The 24,601-nt window shown below is 35.2% G+C and overlaps 1 protein-coding gene and 1 long non-coding RNA gene across 3 annotated transcripts in view; one reads left to right on the top strand and one right to left on the bottom strand.

Moving 5' to 3' along the window:
- Positions 1-24,601, top strand: part of LOC136844681 (uncharacterized) — a 255,134-nt gene that overhangs the window by 76,751 nt on the left and 153,782 nt on the right. The gene's annotated exons all lie outside the window — the stretch shown is intronic.
- LOC136845260 (uncharacterized) overlaps positions 10,403-24,601 on the bottom strand; it is a 46,264-nt gene continuing 32,065 nt past the window's right edge. Inside the window, exons 2-4 of one of the 2 annotated variants that reach the window (XM_067115375.1) lie at positions 22,316-22,456; positions 19,460-19,663; positions 10,403-14,597 (exon numbers count right to left, since the gene is read on the bottom strand). In XM_067115375.1, the coding sequence (XP_066971476.1) occupies positions 13,725-14,597; positions 19,460-19,663; positions 22,316-22,441 (1,203 nt within the window). In that variant the 5' untranslated portion in view covers positions 22,442-22,456 and the 3' untranslated portion in view covers positions 10,403-13,724. The remainder of the gene's footprint in view (positions 14,598-19,459; positions 19,664-22,315; positions 22,457-24,601) is intronic. The other variant, XM_067115376.1, reaches the window with a different exon arrangement.

The following is a 24,601-nucleotide window of genomic DNA, read 5'->3' as shown; positions in this document are numbered from 1 at the left end:
CGCCCAAAAGACACGCACAAACACACGTTCCTCACCGGAACCTGGACACTTCTGGCGAACGTACATACAGCGTCATCTCACATAATCCCACGCCTCGAAAATCCTGACGCCATCCTTACTTAACGAGGAAATGCGTCAGATGATAGCTAAACATTCTCTCCAAGATTTTGGGAAAGTTTTCCTCCCCACTTGTTAATTCAATTTCCTTTGTGTATTATATACGGTATATATCACCTACACGTTTTCCACGTAGTGGGGTTTATTTCAGAAAGAGCTACCCCTTTGATTCTCAGTAAGATTTTGTACAATAAGAGGCTGTTACGTCAGTGCCAGGTAGAATGCCGCTTTATTTAAGTAAGAGTGAGAGAAGTATCTTTTCCTTTGTAGTAATGGCAAGAATCATCTACGCGTAGATGTGTGCTTTGAAGATGAATATCAAAGGTTCTGTAATATGTCGAGAATAGTGAATGAGTAAGTTACTGTGCAACTCGATTGTTTGAGTTGAAAGTGTTCCTTCGAAATTCCCCACCCCCGAAATGGGGAATCTGATCTTGTAATTCTCTCTCTCTCTCTCTCTCTCTCTCTCTCTCTCTCTCTCTCTCTCTCTCTCTCTCTACCGATAATTATACGCTTTGCTTCGGAAGTACCCAACTTTACCTCAGGCGCAGCAAATTCGTTCTTAAAAATAACCCCAAGAGGTCGACAGTAAAGATCTCCCGCTCACGTAATCGGCTCATAACGGAAGTGCTCCCGTTACCACGAGAAATGCTGGGAAAGTTTTCGGGAAATTCAGCTGCATAGGTGAAAGTTCCGGCGAAGCTGATTGGGTGTTATAGGAAAAATCAGCACCAATTTTCGTATGTTTGGTCCTCTCACCTGTGTGATTCATTAGTGTCTTCTTGAGCAGTGGATAAGATTAAGGTCAAGAGTCTGTTCTCCAGATTTTGCTTAGTATATTATTGCCTTGTTAAGGTCTTCTGGTAATTTCGAAGTGAAATTCTTGCATTTATCTGCTACTGATGCTGAAAGATCATTAACTTGTGCAGTCAGTGAGAGATGAGGGTGAGCTCCAGGAAAACGAAGACATTATTAATTACCTGATCTCGCACCAGGCTCCCAATGCATGATTCATCACGCATAAGTAACAATGCTCTTACTGGATCTAAAAAGCTCCAGGCTTCTTTTTCCCAGCCTCTGAAAAGTATATCACGTAATGCTGCCTGAAACTCGGTGTTCTTGGCGAGACCTTTCTTGTAAAAAGTGGAGGTAACATTAATGCCACTTCCTTCAGACATTTCGTTTTGCCATTCCTGGGGTATTGCTGTTTTCTTTAGACATTTTCAGCTTGGGAGCGGGGTTTTCCTTTTCCCTAAACATGATAATATAGATCAGCTTCAGGGAGCCCCGTGTTTGGCCCTGTTTCATAAGTTAATTATCAGCAGAAGGTTTTAACCATCACTAAAAGTGATAGTTGATATGAGAGTCCATTACTTAAGTCGCAGCGCATCAACGTCCATAGCCTGTCCAAGTGCCAGTATGTCACAATGCTCAGTGCCAGAGGTCATAATTATATTCTTTACTGCAAAACGGTGGAACTGAATTCCTGGCAGTGTTGTGATAAGTTGATGCTTGTAAGTTTATGAGAAGCTGTACTGTAAATATTGAGGGGTTGTGCACCATTGACTTACTGTTAATATTTTTTACATGTATATTATTCCTACTTTTTTTCTAGCATGTAAACCTTCTGTTCTTTGTAGCGTGGCTTAGCAAGTTAATGGGACTTTTTACTTGTTCCATGTGAATGTTTGCTCCAATAGAATAATAATAATAATAATAATAATAATAATAATAATAATAATAATAATAATAATAATAATAATAAAACGGTAAAATCGAATTAACCACTCGTGCAGGTTAGTAGATGTTAATCTAACAAATTTCCTTTGACAATTCTCTTAATTTCCATCTAAAATTGCATTAAACGGCAGTAAAACTCTCGAGAATCTCTGAGAATTAATTTTTCCAAAAGTTCTTGGAATATGCAGTCTTCCACTTTGCCTGAGTCATATTTTTCCTTCCCTTCCCACTATCGACGATCCGTGTCCACCTCTCGTCAGGGTAAAGAGGCAGACTCTTTTTCCTCCTTGGTTGTAATCTTCTCGTCTTTTACTACCTAACGAAGTGGAAGAGGCCTTCTTAGTGATGGTCAGAATGGAGCGAAATAGGTAAAAGCAGTGAGAGAGAGAGAGAGGGAGAGAGAGGGGCGGGGGCGAGGAGAGAGAGGATATGTTGGTTGCATATCTATTGGCTTATTTTCCTCTTTATATTCTTCCATCACTTAGACCAGAACAGTGGTATATACATATTTATTTTATTCTGTACCATTTTTATGTAGATTGCATTGCATGTTCCCGCTCCACAACACAGAAAAGAGGGATGAGGCAGAAAAAATAAAATAAAATAAAATAAATCATACCGGTCTGATGCTAGGGCTTACCGTACATACTACAGTGAGACCTCAATCCCAATAGATTGATCAAATCTGTTTGTACTTGCAGGATATTATTTAAAGTCTGTCATATTTCCCGATCTCTGGCGGAAGGAAAGTGATCATTCAAATGAATATACTGTATATATATGTGTGTGTGTGTGTGTGTGTGCGCGTGTGTTTGGATTTTTATCACTGTAACTGGTCTTTCAGAGGGGTCAACAATTTCCCCACTTCTAAATGTAGGCAGGGGTAAACACTTGAGAAAATCAAAGTGGTTTAATAGTCTAATTAATACATTACAATTTACAGTCCACAAAAAAGATAGTGTACATGTTCGATAACAGCAAAACAGTAGGAAAATATTACAAATAATAAAAAAAATAATAAAATATGCGTGAAATTAGGTCATTGCCACATTTCTCCCCCCACACACACACAACTGAAATCGTGGTTGCGCCTGTGCTGGTATTTTTCATCATCATCTGTGCAAGCGTCATTTAACATTAATTGCATTCACATACTCGTTCGTCGATTTTAAAAGTTTCCAATTGGGGGCAAGTTATAATTGAATTGATGTTTAAAACGTTGTTGCATTAGTTTTAATCTACAACAATACAAAAATCGACCTATAAAAAGGCTGATTGATTGAATTATATGAACAGGAGTTACTACAATAATTATGATTGACTTTTCCACAAAACAAGGAACGAGAGTCACATGAAAGTGGGCATCTGAAAACGCATGTTGCTCGGGAAGTAATTATGCCCTTTCACCTGCGTATGGCCTCTGTTTACTCTACTGGAGGCGGAGAGAGTTATTCCCATCGACCAGAACACACGAGGACGATGTGGTCTTTGGGTCGGCTCAGAGAGGAAGCCAGAAATATAGGAGTAACTTGGCTGGAGTGTTTTGGTGACTATTGTTCTCTGAAAGTAAAGTGGCCAGGAAAATGTAATTGGTTTAAGGTACAGTTTTCTGTAAAAGAAAACTATTGAGATGGCTATTTGTCTGTCCGTCCGCACTTTTTCTGCCCGCCTCAGATCTTAGAAACTACTGAGGCTAGAGGGCTGCAAGTTGGTATGTTGATCATCCACCCACCAGTCATCAAACATAACCAAAATGCAGCCCTCCAGGCTCAGTAGTTTTTATTTTATTCAAGGTTAAAGTTAGCCATGATTGTGCATCTGGCACCGCTATAGGTGACAACACAGCCCACCACTGGACCATGGCTGAAAGTTTCATGGGCCGCGCCTAAGAGTTTCATGGGCCGTGGCTGCGATTTTCACACAGCATTATACGCTGTACTCGATTGCTCCGAAGAAACTTAGACGCATTTTTTACTTGAATGTAGTAAGCGGGTGAAAGTTGTATATCATGTTGGGCAGGTGATGTTTACCTGGTTTCCTTCTCTGGTTCAAATATCCCTTGATATCCCCGAAATGAGATGGAGGTTGATATGCATACAGCTCCATTATCATGCAATTATTGAAGTGTTATATATATATATATATATATATATATATATATATATATATATATATATATATATATATATATATATATATATATATATATATATATATATATATATATAGAGAGAGAGAGAGAGAGAGAGAGAGAGAGAGAGAGAGAGAGAGAGAGAGAGAGAGAGAGAGAGAGAGGTCCTTGGAAACATTTATATTTTTATAGTCATTTTATTAAGAAAAAACAAAAAAATGTGAATGTGAATTTTTATACTTTTGCGACATAGAATAATAAATTGAATTCTAGGCAGTGTATATTGAAAAAAAAAAATATCCGTACAGTCCGTACAGACCTTGGTTTTCATTTGGGTAGGTACGGAAAAACGCATTTTATATATATATATATATATATATATATATATATATATATATATATATATATATATATATATGTATATATATATATATATATATATATAATATATATATATATATAATATATATATATATATATATATATATATATATATATATATATATATATATATATATATATATATATATATACCATATGTATATGTATATATTATATATATATATATACATATATTATATATGAAAAAATTTCGGTAACTGTTAAAAAGAAAAAGTAAAGAAAGGAAATTATATTTCAAGAATACCATAACTCATTTAGTTTGCCTGAAATTTACAGCCGAAATATCAAATACTATGTGAAAGCGTGATTTGTTCTGTAATGAAATAAATCCTGAAATTAGCATCTTTTTCTCTCTATACAGTCAATCTTTCGTTATAAGAACAGTTTTTTTTTCTGTTATATAGATGTTGTCAGTATCGTGAAATTTTACCTACAATGATAAATATCATGAGCGATTATAGTTTGTTGTCCGCCACCAATAACTTTAATCCAAATTTCCGCATCGAAAGTTAGTTACGGTTCGCTCAGAGATTCTTTTGTTGCTAATGATAGATTTTATGTTAGTTTGAAAAAAAAGTTTTCTAGATACCATTTACGTATAGAGTATAGAGAACTGTTGGTTCTTGCTTCCCGAATCCTGTAATCAGGGTTCATCGCTGTCGCCTGAAAAATAAAAATGCATCGAGATATTCTTCGGCTCTTTTAATTTTTTTAGTTTAAAATACCTTTCCTGGTTTGCCGTTCACTGGCTACCCACCATTAAAAAATAAATTGGTTAATATAAGATCAATCATAAATATTTGATACGAAAACTCGTTATTACGATTCGCTGACTTCCCGGTTAAGAGATTAAAAAATGCATCTTGAGAGAGAGAGAGAGAGAGAGAGAGAGAGAGAGAGAGAGAGAGAGAATTGCATTTATAGTCATTAGGCACTTTGTTTTTTTAATGAGTTTATATTCAGTACAATAGAGCAAGAGGAGGCGGCTTCAGCATTAGCGCATCCAAAGTCATCATGCACCTTGCTCCAGCGTTCCCGCATCATGAGAGAGAGAGAGAGAGAGAGCTCAGAGAGAGAGATGAGAGAGAGAGAGAGAGAGAGAGAGAGAGAGAGAGGGACATTAGAAAAAAGGGGTGGGAACAGAGAGAGACAGGGAGAGAGAGAGAGGAGAGAGAGAAAAAGAGAGAGAGAGAGAGAGAGAGAGAGAGAGAGAGAGAGGAGGATATTAGAAAAAAGATGGGAACAGAGAGAGAGAGAAAGAGAAAGGGAGGTATTAGAAGAGAGAGAGAGAGAGAGGTATTAGAAGAAAGGGGAACAGAGAGAGAGAGAGAGAGAGAGGAGGTATTAGAAGAGAGAGAGAGAGAGAGTATTAGTAGAAAGGGGAACAGAGAGAGAGAGAGAGAGAGAGAGAGAGAGAGAGAGAGAGAGAGAGAGAGAGTGAGAGAGAGAGAGAGGGGGGTATTAAAAGAAAGGGGAACACACACACACACACACACACAGGATATTAGAAGAAAAGGGGGAACGGGGGTTTGGGTCTCCAAATGTTCGTCCATTAGTGAACCATTAAGCATAAACGCTGTGGACCCCTCCAGCCTCCACGCCAACTGACTGATGCGTACCTGCAATCACTAAATTCGGTTTGGGGGAAAGTGCAAATAGACCTCCTGCTCTAGACCACTTGCTTGGTGATGAACGTTTGTACCTGAGTGTTCACAGTTCGTAGTATTATTATCAGCCTATTAATAAGTGGTCGTTTGTAGTACATTTTATTATGATGTACCATTCAGTGTTCTCGTAACTTTTTTTTTTAAGTTAAACCTAAGCTGGATTTTAATTGGATCAAGACAGATGGATGATTGACTTGCTAAGCAAGCCTTCAAGAATCGCATACCCAAATATTTTTTTAATACGAGAAAACAGCAAAGAGCAGAACATTGCAAAGATGGGAAAGATGTAAAATAAATAGAAATAAAGGAACCAACTTGAAGATAAAAGTTTTTAGAAAAAGTTGAAAGTGTTAAGGAGATGGGACTACTTCAGCTTCTTCAACCTATGGACATCAACATTGAAATCAATACCATGAAGACTAGTCCACAGGTTTGTAGTGAAGGAAATGAAGCACCTCTGGAACTGGGCACTGTACTAACGAGGCACAATTTTCGTGACGTATTTGCAAATTAATGGACTCTGGATGCCTTTCATCAAGGTTCTCGTAGATCCACTGGTAACGATCGTATTACCAAATGCTGTACCTAATCTGCTCACAGGGATGCTCATATCAAGGATGTATCAGCAAAGATTACTATATAATTATGGGATTAAAGAAAGATTCTTTGTCAATTGCACGAAAACCTCTATTAGTACGTGACAAAGTAGTGATTTTTTTCGCATGTGCAAATATTCCCACGACGTAAATTTCCTTGCTTTTTCCCGGATTTCGGGAAATCGTACATTTTACTAGATGGTTCAGATGCCTTGACTATATTTTTTCGATGCTGGGAAACAGTCTGCTAAGATTCCTCTTGTCAGAACCATTTTTTTAAATACTCCGAGTTCATTCTACTGCAGAGACGGCAGAAGCAGGTAGTAATCTCTCTCTCTCTCTCTCTCTCTCTCTCTCTCTCTCTCTCTCTCTCTCTGTCAGGACAAGGCGAGCCTTCCTTCCTTCGTAATTTCCTCCAGGGTCTCCGACCTTTCAGCGAGATGAAAGCAGGAGATCAACTAACGCTGGTATTCCCAGAGATTATATATCAAAAGGAAGAGGATATGGGCCAAGGAGTGAGAGGGAACGAGGAATGGAGGGAGGAGGAGTAGGAGGAGGAAGACTGCATCATGCAAATGCTCTTCCATCTGGTTCAAAGGCAAATTTCAATTACTCTAAAGATCTCTAAGGTGATGAGTACTAGATAAGCTGATATTATGCTTATTTTTTTTTTAAGCTCCTTTGAACGCTTTTTGCCTTTAGATTTTACGGATGGCTACTACACTATTTGATGCTGGTGGCTGAATCCGTTGTAAATGTAGCTTCTTGATAAATAACTGACAAATGAACATAATAAGATAACGGCTGAGGGAAGGAATTGTATGGTTCAAACTTGCATAGAGATGAGAAAAATTGTTTGCTTTTATGATAGGAGCAATCAACATCTCCTTCCAGATTTTTCATATTCCTGATGGAAGTGTCTCTGTCGTGATATACGACAGCGAAGTCATCATACAGTAGATGTCACATCTATTCCATTTGCTATTGCAAGTTTCTAAACCTTTGGTGTTGCTTAGGTACCCCACTGTCTATAGAGTTTGAGTTCCCGTACTTGGGCACTCTTATATTTTTACATATTTCCTATTTTATCTAATGGCGTGTAGAGCGGGCTGACAAGAAACTCACAGCTGCTTGGAGGGTTGTTAGCTAAATGCTCTATGCTTCCTTTTCAGCTCATACCTACGCTGTCCTCCCCCAATTAATGTGACAATCCCCATTAATTTCTTGTCTTTTCGGCCTGTTAACTTCCGGATTTTTAATGATTCACTTTTATGGGGGGGTGGTGATTTAATTTACAATTGTCATCAAGGCAATTGTCAGTGTCATTGTTATCAAGCCATTTATCAGTGTAATTGTTATCAAGCTAATTGTCAATGCAATTGTTATCAAGCCAATTGTCAGTGCAAGTTGCTATCAAGCCAATTGTCAATGCAATTGTTATCAAGCCAATTGTCAGTGCAATTGATGTGATTAAGTTTACTGTTTTGAATGTTGATGCTAATAATTTCAGAAGCCTTTAATGGTATTTTAAAGAGGGGGCCGGAATGAAGTACCCAGACCATACCATTATTTTATCCCCGGTTGCGACCCACTACAGTGTTTTGTTTAGATTACTTTCGACCCACTACACTTTGTTTTGGATTACTTTCGACCCACTACCTTATTTTATTTGGATTACTTAGACCCATTACAGTATTTCATTTGGATTACTTTCAACCCACTACAGTATTTTATTTGAATTACTTTCGACCCACTGCAGTATTTTATTTTAATTACTTTCGACCCACTACACTTTGTTTTGGATTACTTTCGAGCCACCACGGTATTTCATTTGGATTATTTTCGACCCACTACATTATTTTATTTGAATTTCGACCCACTACAGTATTTTATTTGGATTACTTTTGACCCACTACAGTATTTTATGAGGATTACTTTCAAACCACTGCAGCATTTTATTTGGATTACTTTCGACCCACTACAGTATTTAATTTAAATTACTTTCGACCCATTACAGGATTTCATTTTGACCCACTACAGTATTTCAATTGGATTACATTCGACCCACTACAATATTTTATTTGGATTACTTTCACCCCACTACAGTATTTTATTTGAATTACTTTCGACCCACTACAGTATCTTATTTGGATTACTTTCAACCCATTGGATTACTTTCAACCCACTGCAGTACTTTATTTGGATTGCTCTCTACCCACTACAGTAATGTATTTGGATTACTTTCAACCCAATACAGTATTTTATTTGGATTACTTTCAAGGCTGCTGTGAAGGAACAGGTACTCGTGGGAAGTAATGCACAATAAAAATTTTCACATTAACCATGTGCAGTGCTGGTAGCAGACGTTATTTTTTATATTATATCGTGCTTTAACCGCAGTTGGAAAAGGGCATTCATGCAGTGTTGTGAGACCTGATTGTACCTTTTTCAGAACAGTTTCTTGCTTGACGAGTGAAATTCATATGTTCATGACACATAAGCTGATGTCTCATACTGGTATTATCATATCACCCAGATGGACTCCACATGTAATAGTTGCATTATTTGACACGTATTATCAGTCAAGCCATATAATTTATTCCCAGTACAATGAACTTTATTATTCCGCCCTGCATCAGTATTTTTACTATTCCTCAACCTTTACATGCAATCACGTAACTAAAATCCCTTTATTAGTGACATATACCCGAATACCTCTGTCGTATATGTTGCAAACTTTTCTTTACTCTTTAAGAATACAACGACTTTGAATTGAACTGAATTGGAGTTAATGGTCATTGATACGAAAGGACAATTGCTTCATGATTGGAACACTACTGGCTTGGTATTGAAACTCAAAAGCGATAATGATTATAATTTATGTAATTTACTTTTCCATCACTCTCAAATTACTTGCGCCGTTCTTTTGTGCTCCCATGTGTGATGTTTAACTGAACGTTACTGTTGATCCTTCAGCTAAGTTTTATTTGATACAAAAATATATATAAAGGTGATAAATTTGTAGTGTGATTGCTCATGTGCTAAATTATATAACTGGACTTGCACAATTCGTTTATTTGGCTAGAGTATTTACTTATGGTGCAACATATATATTTATATATATACATATATATATAATATAATATATATATATAATATATGTAATATATATATAAATATAAAATATATATATAATTATATATGTATACACATATACATATATACATGAGGTTAGCATGTAAATTTTCAACCAGTAAACAAATAATAAAAAGTAAAGCAATTACAGTACTCCCAGTATGCAAATGTGCGTACATTGTTATACTTGCATTTTTCAGGTCTAAAAATTCTCTCTCTCTTTTGTATGTCTTTAGTTATAAAATTCATTTGCGCTTCCTGATAAATCAGTTGATACACTGTAGATCAGTCTACTGTACAGTAAGGTGCCATTTCAAAAGATCTCAGTTCTGGAAATCATGTATATTTTCTTTTGCTATATCGTAACATTTATAGAGAAAAACACGAAACTTGGAACTTCAGTACAGTAAGATTATTTTGTTTGTGTAGATCAAAAATTTTAAATGTTCAAGAATTTTATTTATCAGATAGAAAGTGTTACCTAACTTTATAATGACCTTTTATATGGCGAATAATTTTTTATATTTGAATTCTTTTGAATCTGATGAAGCATTTTACAAATACTGCGTCTTCAAATTTGCGAGCATAAAGAGGACATTGAAACTCACATAAAGTAAAATTAGCAATTCTTCTTTATTGTTTCGTTACAGAACTTCAACAATATCTAAAAATAAAGGGGGATCGAAAAATTCATGTAAATCATTTCCACAAAACATAATAATGTTCTTTTTTGTTGACTTTTATTATTTTTTTTTACATTTGTTCCTTAGCAGTGAGTACAGAAATACTTGATAAATATGTCAGTAATTGGTGTGCGCGTACAAGCAAGGGTCCAGAGAAGCGAGATTTGGCCATAAGTCGTTATTATAATATTATGAACACAGACACCGCTAAGAACACATAATTATTCGCCCAGAGTATTAGTTACAGAGCGCTAGCAGAATATATCCCGTTACGTCGATCACCATTATAATTTCAAACTCGAACTTATTATATCTCCCGTTATAACAATCATTGATAGACTTCGTGGACGCAAAGGGGATATATCCCGTTATATATTTTAGACCCGAACGTTATATATATAATATATATATCCCACTGTGGAGAGTACTTTACATCCAGACTAGGACTCACGGTATAACTTTCATTGCCTCCTTGCTTTAATCGATGTTTATAAAATAGGCTCATCTGAAATACGATTTTAAAAAAATGTATATAAGTTTTTTTGTCATATTCAGTATTATAACGGAAATTATTACTGTATTCTTGTCACTAAAGATTACCATGTAATAAGGCTTTTATTGTGGGAATACCAGTTTGAAGAAAATAAATATTCATTTCATCATGTAGGATAAGTTTATATATATATATATATATATATATATATATATATATATATATATATATATATATATATATATATATATATATATATTTATATATCCATTTATATATAATGTGTGTATATATATTATATATATATATATATTATATATATATATATATATCCATATATATATAATGTATATATATATACAGTATATATATATATATATATATATATATATATATATATATATATATATATATATATATATATATATATATATATATATATATATATATATAATACACACACACACCACAAATATGTATGAATGTCTGCGTATTTCTGTGTTTCATTTAACGGGACAGCACTGTGTATTCGCCTAAACAAGAACTTAGACTACTGTTTTAGGATAATTGCTTCCAAACCATAGACCTATCAGACCAGTGCTTCACTCTCGAAACTTGAAACTTTGAATTCTCAAGTGCTTCCGTCTCATAAAACTAGGATGAATCACAAAGTGCTTCATTTTCGCAACTGGAAAGATGAATCTCCGGCGAATCTGCCCGTGGAGTATGATTCACCTAATGACGATCTTAGGGAAATAAACGAAATACAAAATATACGGATTCAGAACCGTAGTCCCCCAGTGTATATACGTGTATATACTTTTCCTGTGCATAACTAACGTATTCCCAGTACCAGCGATAAGAATATTGTATTTTGGTGAGGGCCAGCGGTGGACAGGTGGGGTAGTTTATAACTAATGCAGGTGAACAGACAGAGAATATGCATTTGTTTATCACACAGTACAACTGAGAAAAAAAAGTATTAAGTATTACAATAATAATGGTGTTCCTTTTTTTTTTAGCATATAAACAGTATATCTGTGTTTATATTCGGTTCTAGAGAGTGATAGTTCTATATTATAGGCGGTGAAATCTTAAGTTATCTGGTGTAACAAAACAAGAATCAGAAGCAAAGAAGAATAAAGGAAAATTTACCATTAGGAACCCGAAGTGGTATCACGTAAAGTGTAGCATTTTACTTTATGATTTAGATTTGGTCTTCTAAATTTTGTTTGCTGTATTTTCATCAAGACTCAAATGTTTCTGTGGCTTCTGTTATGGCAGATTTTCGCGAATTACATTTGGTTCCTTTGTAACCTTAGGTAAACATTTAAATTCTCTCTGGTCTCGACACAGGAACGCTTATTTATTTGCATTTGTAAAGAGCCGACAGAGATGCATTAGGTTAACTCGTTATGTTAGCGTCTATAGAAATGTATGGTTCACAGTATTCATTCTCCTTTTTTGTCTGAAAGTTTACCCATGAAAGTCATATAATTTTAAGCATTTGGAAATATTCTTGGATGAATTTTCGACGGTAAATTATTTCCGTTTTGCCAGTGATTTAAAGTAAGTAAACTAAGTAGAAATCACTGTACCTATCATGCAAAAGAAGGCAGGAAGATATATCTCAAAGAATGTGTAGCCGTGGTCTGGGACCGTTGATGATTTCCGTGACCAAACAGCTGGACATTACTGTCACTTCCTTACTTGAACGTGTTAGTTATCGTGTTAATGCAGATACGCTGTTTTGATAAACACTCGACAGAGGTTTTCAGCAAATGATACCCCATGATTATTTAAGGCCAAGATCGGTCAGATGTGGTTTCCTTGAGTCGAAAATAGCTAAACAGATGATTCGTTTTATTCTTTAAATATCTTACGTTGAGAAACGACATCCACATCTTCGCTTCTTTAATTTGGTGTCTTCAAACATATTTTGAAATATATCCCAGGCACAGTAAACAGAGGAAGTAGATAAGTTACCAAAAATCTAAATGTGCACCACCGTTTGTGAACCAGGCAAGTAGTTAGCAACCCTTGTGATAGAGTAACGAAAAGTTTTAGTTTATATTGTGATACTGATCTAATATCCTTCAGCCTAAGTCACGAAACATGATATACTCATACCAACAGTCAGTTCGCCTTCCATATTAGAAATGATCGTAACGGTTATTATTTTTCTCAAGTAAAAAGATAAAAAACTTCTGTAGGCCCCTTACTTTCGATATATATATATATATATATATATATATATATATATATATATATATATATATATATATATATATATATATATATAATATATATACAGTATATATATATATATATATATATATATATATATATATATATATATATATATATATATATATGCTTTAGAAATTATTCTTTTGCTTGACAGACTATTTCCTTATATACCTTGCCATAACACTCGGTTATGGAAATGACAAAATATGCACTCCGTCTTAAATCAAGGTTGTCATTTATTGGGGACATACCTATGTAGAAATAAAAAAAAAACCATTTGATAAAATGAAATAAGTTTCAACTGCATTAATCAAAATAATTCTACAGCAGCCCTTCCATCCTTGCTCAGGCACATCATCCGCAAAAGACATATACATTTTCATATTAAGCTCGTTGCTCTTATCCATACGGGGGGAAGGGGGGGAGGGGGGAGTATCAGCGAACGATTATCATTAGAGGAATGCGAGTATTTACATTAAGATGGATTTCCCTCTTTTCGGCCGGGGGTCTTCATAGGATCCCGTCATTCATGAGATCCGCCAGGAGGTTCAGGACGCGCTCTTCTCTGCCGGCCGACCCTAAGGCAATGTCCACGCTTCCTACGACCACCAAGGCCGACATAGCCAAGGCAGCTTTGTAGTCCTCGTCTAGATCCTCCTTAGTGTATTTAACAGCGTCCTTCTCGACGCCGAACTGACCTAATCTGGCCATGAAGGCGTCCCAGTAGTCGGAGATGAGCGCGGGCGCGTGCTTGCGTCTCTCCGCCGGCTCGAGGGACGTGCTGATGAGCATGGCCACGTCGATGGCCGGGCGCCCGTACATGACCATCTGCCAGTCGATGATGCAGCATCTGGGCGTGTCGTCCTCCTGCTTGAAGAGGAGGTTGTTGCACCAGAAGTCGCAGTGCACGAGGGTGTTTAGCTTATCGGAGGGCGCCAAGACGCTTCGGAGGATCTCCGTCGAATCCTTCCCTGAGTATTTTTGAAGGCCCTCTCGCACAGCAGCGCGGTCCTTACGGGATTCTAGGAACTTCAGGAGTAATGGAAGGCCTCGGTCAATCAGGCAGTTGAAGGATTCGACTGCTTGGTCCGTCGACAGAAGGTAGGGGTATTTCTGTGGGAGTGGTTCTTTCTCCTTGATCTGCAAGGTGAGGGCAGCGGCGTGGACGTTCGCAATAGCCACGAGAGCTGCCTTCGCCTGGGACACAGTCAGTCCCTGCGTGAGGTCCTGGACTTTGTATCCCCTTTGGCACATGTCAGCCAGCACCAGTATGGACTCTGCTTCTTCCTTGTGCTTTGCGTAGTAGAGGTCTGGTGCCCAGGATGGTTCTATTAAGTCTTCCGTTAGGTATTGTCGTTCGACGCCCTCAAGGGCGGGCTTTATCTGCAATGAAAAGATTTTCATTAGAATCCTAAAACTAGATACTCAAGGGGGAAGCAGTATTAGTTAACCTTATCTTACTTATTATAAGAGATGCACTTGTAAAGTGTTTGCTCTGAAAGATGCACTTGTAAATTGTTTGCTTTTAAAGGTACACTTATAAAATGTTTGCTTTAAAAGATATGCCTGTAAAGTGTTTGGTTTGAAAGATGCATTTGTAAAGTGTTTGTTTATAAAGGTACACTTGTAAAGTGTTTGCTTTAGAGGATGCACTTGTAAAGTTTTTGCTGTAAAAGATGTAAATTGTAAAGTGTTTGCTGTAAAAGATGCACTCGTTAAGTATTTGCTGTAATAGATGCACTTATAAAGTGTTTACTTTGAAAGATGCACTTGTAAAGTGTTTGCTTTGAAAAGATGCACTTGTAAAGTGTTTTCTGTAACAAATGCACTTGTAAAGTGTTTGCTGTAAAAGATTCACTTGTCAGGTGTTTGCTTTAAAAGATTTACTTGTAAAGTGTTTGCTTTAAAAGGTGCAATTGTGAAGTGTTTGCTGTAAAGATGCACTTGTAAAGTGTTTTCAGTAAAAGATGCACCTGTAAAGTTTTTGTGGTAAGTAATTGATTTCATAATAAGACGACATGCTAACAGTGAATACATTACAATGACCTTTAACTTCTTGACCTCATCATACCATTTTAGTTGAACGCTTATCAATACAAACCTTGAACCCAGTTGAAGAACCTTCGAATCACCCTTGGAGGGGGGCGTGGCCCCATTTGAACATACTTGAATCACTTCTACCCATGGTCGCTTTATGCACTGTTTTGTTGAAATAGAACACCTGTGATTCTTCTAGAGTATTCTAAAATGTGAAAAGGTTATGTTATGCACACACTTATACATTTAGGAGACATTCAAACGGCGGGCAAACTTCGAGTAGAAGTGCTAAATTTTCTTACATTTTTTCTATTTATTTACTGTTAATTAATTTTTTTTTTTGATAGGTGGTCTCTTCTTTCTGTTTCCATTACCTTCTCTTACTTCTTTCTAATGAACACAATATTCTTTGGAAGGATTGAATTTCAAGTTAATGTCAATGGCCCCATATGAATAGGGTTCATCTTCTGAATAATAATAATAAATAACAAACAACAACAATAATAATAATAATAATAATAATAATAATAATAATAATAATAATTGTATTTATGGTTCATATTGCGATGGGATATTAAGAAACATGTGTTCATTCAATTTTTGTGAACGCTTTCTCTACACGAGAGTGCAACTGTTACTTGTTTCAAAATGGAAGGAAAGGGTATATTTGAGGATAAACGATCGTAGAGTGAAAGTTTATGGAACGATCCATATTCCGCCATCCTTCTACTGAAGGCATTACCTGACATTCAGAAAAGGAAGAAACCTCCTCCGAATTATAGATGCAGGTTCCAAGGGAAATGTCATAAGCGCTGAATTCTGGCTGAACGGAATTATTTATTGGGTTAAAGTTAACGGTTCCTTATCTTTGGACATCCTGAGCCTCTCTCTCTCTCTCTCTCTCTCTCTCTCTCTCTCTCTCTCTCTCTCTCTCTCTCTCTCTCTCTCAAATCCTCACTCTAAGGTGATTGGAGGTCACTCTCTATCTATAAGTTTCTCATTGTCAGGTCATTAGTGTTTTATTACATCCCTCTAAGGTCATTGTAAACACGTTGTCCCTAAGTTTTACAAGGTCAAGGTTATGCTCACCATAAGTTAATGCCGTGTTTAACTGGAATAAAAACAGCACAAGGTAAGCATACACAAATATATGTATTTATTTATTTATTTATATATATTTGCATAATTTCGGCTTGGGTCAACCGATGAGATGGCCTTCAACATAACCCATGCAAATGCCTTCAGCCTCGTGCGGGAATCGAACCTAGCTAATCAGTGGACGATGGCGTATATACATATAAATACTGTATATATATATATATATATATATATATATATATATATATATATATATATATATATATATATATATATATATGGTGTGAATGTGGCTGTGATTATTGTTTTGTTTCTTCATTTCATCCATCTGTTGTTAGTGGATATATATATATATATATATATATATATATATATATATATATATATATATATATATGTGTATGACTATAAATATTTTCTGTTAAAAAGAAATATAATAATAGGAGCTCATAAAAAAGCCAAAAGGTATATATATATATAGAGATAAACTATACTGGTAAGTATATACTTGCATATATTTGGTCTCTGAAATATATATTTTCTACTTTTGGCGTTTTATATAGTGCCCTATTATTAGATATATATATATATATATATATATATATATATATATATATATATATATATATATATATATATATATATATATATCTTTTCTTTTCTTTAACGTGACTTTTTTATTCCCATTTTTGTGTTAAAAAAGAAATGCCTATTTTGAAGGACTAATTGATTTGGCTTTGGGGTAAACCTGTGGTCTCGATCGGCTGCCCTGCCTGACATCGTTAGACCCCGGTTATGTTTCATGTATCATACCAGACCCAACGCCCTTTCTCCCCAGCAGCGAGAAGTTACATATGGCGAGAGTTCGAGACGTGTGAGATGTTTGTTATGTTTTTAGAAGGTGTTGTAGTGGCTTTGTTTTGTGTGTGTATTTAGTCTGTAACATCCATTTGCTTTTTAAGCAAACCTATCCGTTGATTACATATATAATCCCGGGATGTCTACACGGATAGCAAAGTGTCTGCCTCTAGATCAGCCGGCTTTATTGAACCCGCGATAGACCTCTACGAAGTCCATAAGCTGCTGCTGTAACCGACTGATATCGAGGCTCTATATATATATATATATATATATATATATATATATATATATATATATATATATATATATTTATAAGTATATATGTGTTTGTATTGAAATTTTGAATACTTTAAGGCTGCATATATTGCATCTTAAAGTTAATTTTTCACAGAAATGATTAATTTAATAATTAATTAAAATTCGATATTGTCACGAGAAAAAAATGCGTTGGCTTCTTGACATCTAAAATGCATCAGTAACACAGTTATTTGTGATTCTCTCTCTCTCTCTCTCTCTCTCTCTCTCTCTCTCTCTCTCTCTCTCTCTCTCTCTCTCTGACAGCCAAAGGCATCTGTAACTGACACTGAGCTGGAACAACTTTTGGTTTGCCCTGTTACTGACGGACCGATTCCAAGTTTAATTGCATCAACTGGTATTATCCAGACATTCCAGCCTTTTCTGGCACCTGTCTGCCTGTCTGTCTGTCTGTCTGTCTGTCTCTCCTGTCTGTCTGTGTGTCTGTCCGACTATCTGCTATTAATTTTATACTGAGGAAAACTGCAACACCGTAGAAAAGTGTTCATCCCAGGTTGATAAATGTAATCCAGTTTCGACCTTTTTGTTAACTGAAACAATGGCATAGATTAAATATAAAAGAATTTATTCTGGTGACCTTAATATTTCCTTCAGTTGAAAAATCTTCGGCTTTTTGTTCGTTTTCAGTGAGTTGCCTTAATACATACCAGTTATTTAACTTACTTTTTTTTTTTAAGTTTTAAAATTGACAGTTATTTCGATGCATCGTCTGTCAAGTGCATTGTTAACATCATACACTGAGAGAGTTCAGAATTAAAAATCATAGGTGTCATATTTCCATTATCGATGTAGAAAAATGAAACCTTAATTTTTTTTTTTTTTTTACAAATTTCTCACGTTTGTCCCTCCATAACAGATCACCTAATTCCGTTGTACGCAATCTTTGTTCTCACATGTGGTTCCCATTAGCGAATGCTCATCTGTGACGTATTTAAGAATATATATTCTTTTTGTTTACAGTAAAGGACTGTAATCATGTGACATCTGTCATCTTTTGTCGTCTGTCGTCTGAGATTCATGAAAAGGTTCCTGCTTGTGTTCATTTGTTAGTTTCTTTATTTTTTTCGTATTGGGGCATTCTACTTTGAGGAAGCTTTCTTGACGAGTCAGTGACCTTTTAGATTTGTTCCATGGTAATATTTTTGCATTTTGATTATAATAATAATAATAATAATAATAATAATAATAATAATAATAATAATAATAATAATAATAATACAGTGTAACTATATTTATCAAGGATAAACATCTGCAGCTTAACAAGAATAGGCTTACCTCTGTTCCTCATTGAAGAGGCACCCACCTCTTTCTCCCTGTGTAATTAACTAAGAAAATTATCTCCTTTGTGGTCCTTTAACATAATACCTACCTGTACAGTTCAGCAGCATTTATATACTACACCTATGAAGCTCATTAACGAATCAGTTGTATTTACATCATTGAGAGGTACCAAGAGGTGTAGATTCGTAGTAAAAGACCTACCATTATCTCATAAACTGAATACCTGCTTATTAAGGTGGAGGACACAGCTTCACCTCAGTATCATGTTACGTACCTTTGCAGTCTAAGAATCACATTAACTCATCTTACACCTTTCGGACTCATTAACAAGGTAACAAACGTCTACTACAATTAGAAATCACCTACGCCTGTGTCTCATTAACAAAACACATACATTTGTCTATTTACAAAGCATATACATTTGTTAGTTTTCAAAGCATATACATTTATCTATATTTCACAAAGTACCTACCTGCCTCATACAGCATCCAAATCTATCTCATTAGTAACGCATTTACCTACATCTCATTAACAAAGCAAATGCGCCTCTCTGTGTATTAGCAAAGCACCTGCATCTGTGTCATTAACAAAGCAACTACCTGGTGGTAATTAACAAAGCGTTTATCTCTCTCACTCATTAAGGAAACACTTACTTCTGTGTAAAACTTGATTTCCCTCAAGTCAAAGAGCGTCTCTATGACAAAGGCTCTGTTGAAAGGGTCTTGTGGGAGGAGCTTAGCCAGGAGATGCACGTGATGCTCCGCCCCCGCGGCACTGTAGGACACGCCCACCGCTAGTTGTTCCGAAAGAAATCCCTCTCTCTCGTCGGTTGCTGGCTTAATACTCCACTCTTGAAGCTGTTGAGAGACGAGAGGTCAGACTTTCCCCGCTCTTATGTATTTAAATTATGTTCAAAATAAACTGGAAACTAATAATTTGCGAGATTATTACGCTTGGTAGCTCATTAGAATACTGGAACCCCTTTTAGAGAAAACAGGGTATTCAGAAGACGAAAAGTTAGACTTTCCCCACTCTTATACATTTAGATTATGTTCAAAATAAACTGGAAACTAAAATAATTTGCGAGATTATTACGCTTTCTAGCTCATTAGCCCACTGGATCCCATATTAGAGAAAACAGGCTATTCGTAAAATCATGCTCAGAAGTGCGAAGAACTGGTGCCCTTGAAAATTCAGTTTTTGTAAAGAAGGTCAAAAAGTATTGATCCTGTCGAATTTATCTGCCTCTGCACATTGATTGCATCTGGCGTCGCCTCTGAAGTCCCATACCTTCATCCTTCCCGTCATTCGTTCTTTGTGGGGCTCCACTCTTGACCCCTTCTACAAATTTCTATGGGACTTGAAACACTCGCCCTTTTGCGGTAGAACTTAAATGTAAGGGAATATAAATATGCATGTTATTATATTTTTCTCTAAACATGCAACACTAATAGATTAAGTAGGCACCTACATATGTGTTTATATGGCTGCAGTTGTTATCGTATGTATACATACCGTTACTAAATTTAAGCGCCTTATATATGTCGTGTTTATATGCCTGAATACATAATCATATATTCGCATGTATGCATACATACATATATATGCTTTTGCACATGACATACGCTTGATTAAATTATTAAATTAATATATGTTGGTAACAAAGACAAGCACAGTATTCAGACATACATCTATCAAGTTGACAGTGTTGCCTACAAATTCTGACAGACCGAATCTCATCCCCCACCTCTTCTCTCTCTCTCTCTCTCTCTCTCTCTCTCTCTCTCTCTGTGGTTACACCCACACAAGGCTCACGCCCACGCAGGCACACGAGAGACGCCCACACATCTGCTCTCTTCGCATTGCTTGGGACCCATCCTCTACATTATAGCCGCACGTTCGATATTTGCCGTTCACGTCCTCCCAAAAGTAAACATAAGATTTTTGTGTTACTTTTTTTTTTTTTTTTTTTTACCGGTGCTTCGAATTCAGTTCGCGTTTCGTTTCATGGGTTGCCTTCTGGAATGCCGTAGGAAGAAGCCACTGGGAAAAATTCTCTCTCTCTCTCTCTCTCTCTCTCTCTCTCTCTCTCTCTCTCTCTCTATATATATATATATATATATATATATATATATATATATATATATATATATATATATATATATATATATATATATATATATATATATATATATATATATATATATATATATATATATATATATATATATATATATATATATATATATATATATATATATAATATTTAATATATATATGTGTGTATTTATGTGTATACACACATATTTATACACAGTATGTATATCTGTGTGTCTGTATTTTGTTTGTATATGTTACAGGCAGATAGCGAAACCAGGCATTTCACAAACTGCCTGAAATTTCAGGCAGACGGCGAAATGCACTTGCGGACATTTCATCCCCCAGGGGCTAGTACTAAACACGGCAAAATACATTTGAACCCCCAGGGGCTAGTACTAAACACGGCGAAACAGTGTAGGTGAATCACTTTCGCCGTGTTTAGTACTAGCCCCTGTGGGGATCAAACTTTCCTAAGTGCATTTTGCTGTCTGCCTGAAATTTCAGGCAGTTTGCGAAATGCCTGGTTTCGCTATCTGCCTCTAACATATATATGTGGTAACCAGTGACATTTCTACAGAGTTCAACTTTTAGCACTTTATTTCACCTCTTCTCTCACCTTTTGAGTAAGTAACCACTTTGCCATTTTTAAGTCTTCTCAACATATTTTCGTTTAGTTTATCATTTATGGAACTAATTTTCTTAAAGTTTTTCCATTAATGATTTTGTGGGTACAACCTTTAAGATGTGGTTTTTATCAGCCGCTTGAAATCCTTTTTTGACCGTAATTATTGTAAAAGAGTAATCTTTGAATTAACATTTCACCTTAATTTTAATTTACCAAATCACAGATAGTGAAGAGAAAATTCTTATAATTCTTCAGAATATTTCACATGAACTTGAAATTAAGCATTCCACGTCTGGACACTTCTCGAAGAAAATAGTGGGGTGCATTTGCAAGAATTGTGTATATTGCAATTTCCTTGAAAAGTATCGCAGTTGATATTTGGGAGTGGATGGCAAAAATCCCACTTTTTTCATCCACCGATTCCCAAAATTGTTGGTCCAGTCTTGAGCCAATATTTCAACTTTTAATCCTTTATATTTCATATCGACTGAGGAAATGTTTTTCTCGAAATGTTATATGTATACATATACATCACACACACACACATAACATATATGTATGTATGTATGTATGTATGTATGTATGTGTGTATAAGATATACATAAATATTTATTTATAATGTAAGTATATATATTTATACAAATATATATATATATATATATATATATATATATATATATATATATATATATATATATATATATATATATATATATATATATATATATATATACATACATACATACACACACATATAAAACACTGATAGTGAAGAGTGACTTACCTGTACACCAGGCTCCTTATCAGGCGCTAGGGATCGGTGATAGCTCTCCAGGATATTTTCCAGCCATTCCTTGGTCGCTTCGTGGTCGTCTCTCGGGGAGGTTGGCGTCGAAGGTTCCGATGCCATGTTCCCTGGCAACACCTGTAATTAAGGAGACCGTTTACCTGGATTGCCCTGAAAATGATGTACAAGACTTTATCTTATCAGTTGATTGGTTCTGTTTGTGTCGTTCCATCACGACTAACACTATCAGATTTAGGACTTATGATGAACCTTTGTTTGAAGATTCTTGTTCATGTATATACCAATATAAACAGACCAAGTTGAACAAAGTACAGTATAAATACTCCTAGTTTATCTAACTCAGCCACTTCCATAGGAATATTATCAAAATTAGGACTTACGATGAACCTTAGTTTGATAATTCGTGTATATACCAATGGAGACAGACCAAGTTTAACACAGTTCATTAAAAATAATCCTTGTTTAACCACAGAAAGTTTTGATGACATTTTGTTTTTCTGAAGCAAATAAAGGTTGTAGATTTGCATAGTTTGATGACTCTTGCAGATACCAATATAAACAGACCAAGTTTAAAACAGTTCAGTATGATAAATCCTAGTTTAACTAGGTTGTAGATTTGCATAGTTTGATGACTCTTGCAGGTACCAATATAAACAGACCAAATTTAAAACAGTTCACCATAATAAAAACTAGTTTAACTAACTTAGCTAGTTCCATAGTTAGGAATATTATCAAAATTAGGATTTGTGATGAACCTTAGTTTGATAATTCGTGCATATACCAGCATAGACAGACCAAGTTTAACACAGTACATTATAATTAATCCCAGTTTAACTGCAGAAACTTTTGATGACATTTTTTGTGAAGCAGATACAGTCTGCAGATTTACAGTTAGAGAGATGTTATATGCCATTTCACTACAGTTACAAGAAGTCAGCTTTTAACCTTGATGAACCTAGTTGAAATTTTTCATTTCCAGGACCAGTGCATGTGATATTAATTCCTTATTAGGGAGTGATGGGAGAACATTAACTATCTTAATTTGTTTATGATTAATTTGTAAACCGATTGAGTTATAATCATTTATGCGTTCCCCTTTTCAAGGCATTTTATTTCGCTTCGCTTACGAATTTACTTAGATTATCTGCAGTAGTCATGATAACGCGGATGCCGAGAATTATTCAGTATTTTCAAGCAAGAGTCTCATAAATATGCATCGAAATATTTTTACCATTTTAAATTACCGACATTATTTTTATCACTTGGAAATAACTTATTCCTAAGAATTAATTTAAACTTTACTTTAAATTTTGCCGTCAAATTATCGTTTTTTAACATAAATTATTTCATCCAAGGGATTTTAATCTAGCTATTGACTTTTCTATCAATACAGATTATTCATAGAAGTAATTTGGACTATTCGCTCAATTATATAACAATTTACCATCTGCTAAGTCTTCCAAATTGCTTAATTCACTTTTAAAATGATTCACGTGATATTTTTCGGTTGAACATAATAATTTAAACTGATGTTTCACATGCGAAAAGTATTCATGATTTTTAGCATTTTTAATTTGATTTATTTCATTTTTCACCCTGTGACTTTTCACTTCGAAAGATTTCCAAATTATTTTCCCACCATAACAAAAATTATTGTTCCAGTTTACCGTGAATTTTAAGTTAAATTACGCAATCAAAATATTTCAAGTGCATGTTTTATCATTCTTCCAAGTGACTCGTCACTTCAAAAGGACTCATCGAAAATATTTTCCACAAACAAACAAAAAAAAAAAAAAACAATTGTTCCAGATATTTTCGTACCCTTTAACGTGAATTATCCACCAAAATGGTTTTTTCACTTTTAACATTTACACTGTCAATAGAGAGAGCTTTGTCCAACGGCCAACGTTAGCCCTGGAAAAACACTGGGAAAACTGTCATCATAATGGCTGGGCGCTTATAATCGCGGCATTAATGAATCAGAGTCATTTGGACTACCAAAAGCCATCGCGGGAAAAACGGGAAAAGTTTTATTTTGATGTTGGCCGGGGTACAGCGTGATGTCATATGTTTGCTCACAGATTGGTTTGTTTATGAGGCGTGTGCCTCTCTCTCTCTCTCTCTCTCTCTCTCTCTCTCTCTCTCTCTCTCTCTCTCTCTATATATATATATATATATATATATATATATATAAATATATATATATACATATCTATATATATATATATATATATATATATATATATATATATATATATATAT

Source organism: Macrobrachium rosenbergii, chromosome 13 (genome assembly GCF_040412425.1).
Source record: "Macrobrachium rosenbergii isolate ZJJX-2024 chromosome 13, ASM4041242v1, whole genome shotgun sequence".
Taxonomy (NCBI): domain Eukaryota; kingdom Metazoa; phylum Arthropoda; class Malacostraca; order Decapoda; family Palaemonidae; genus Macrobrachium; species Macrobrachium rosenbergii.
The sequence above is the reverse complement of the archived record's forward strand: the minus strand, read 5'-3'. Positions and strand labels throughout refer to the sequence as shown.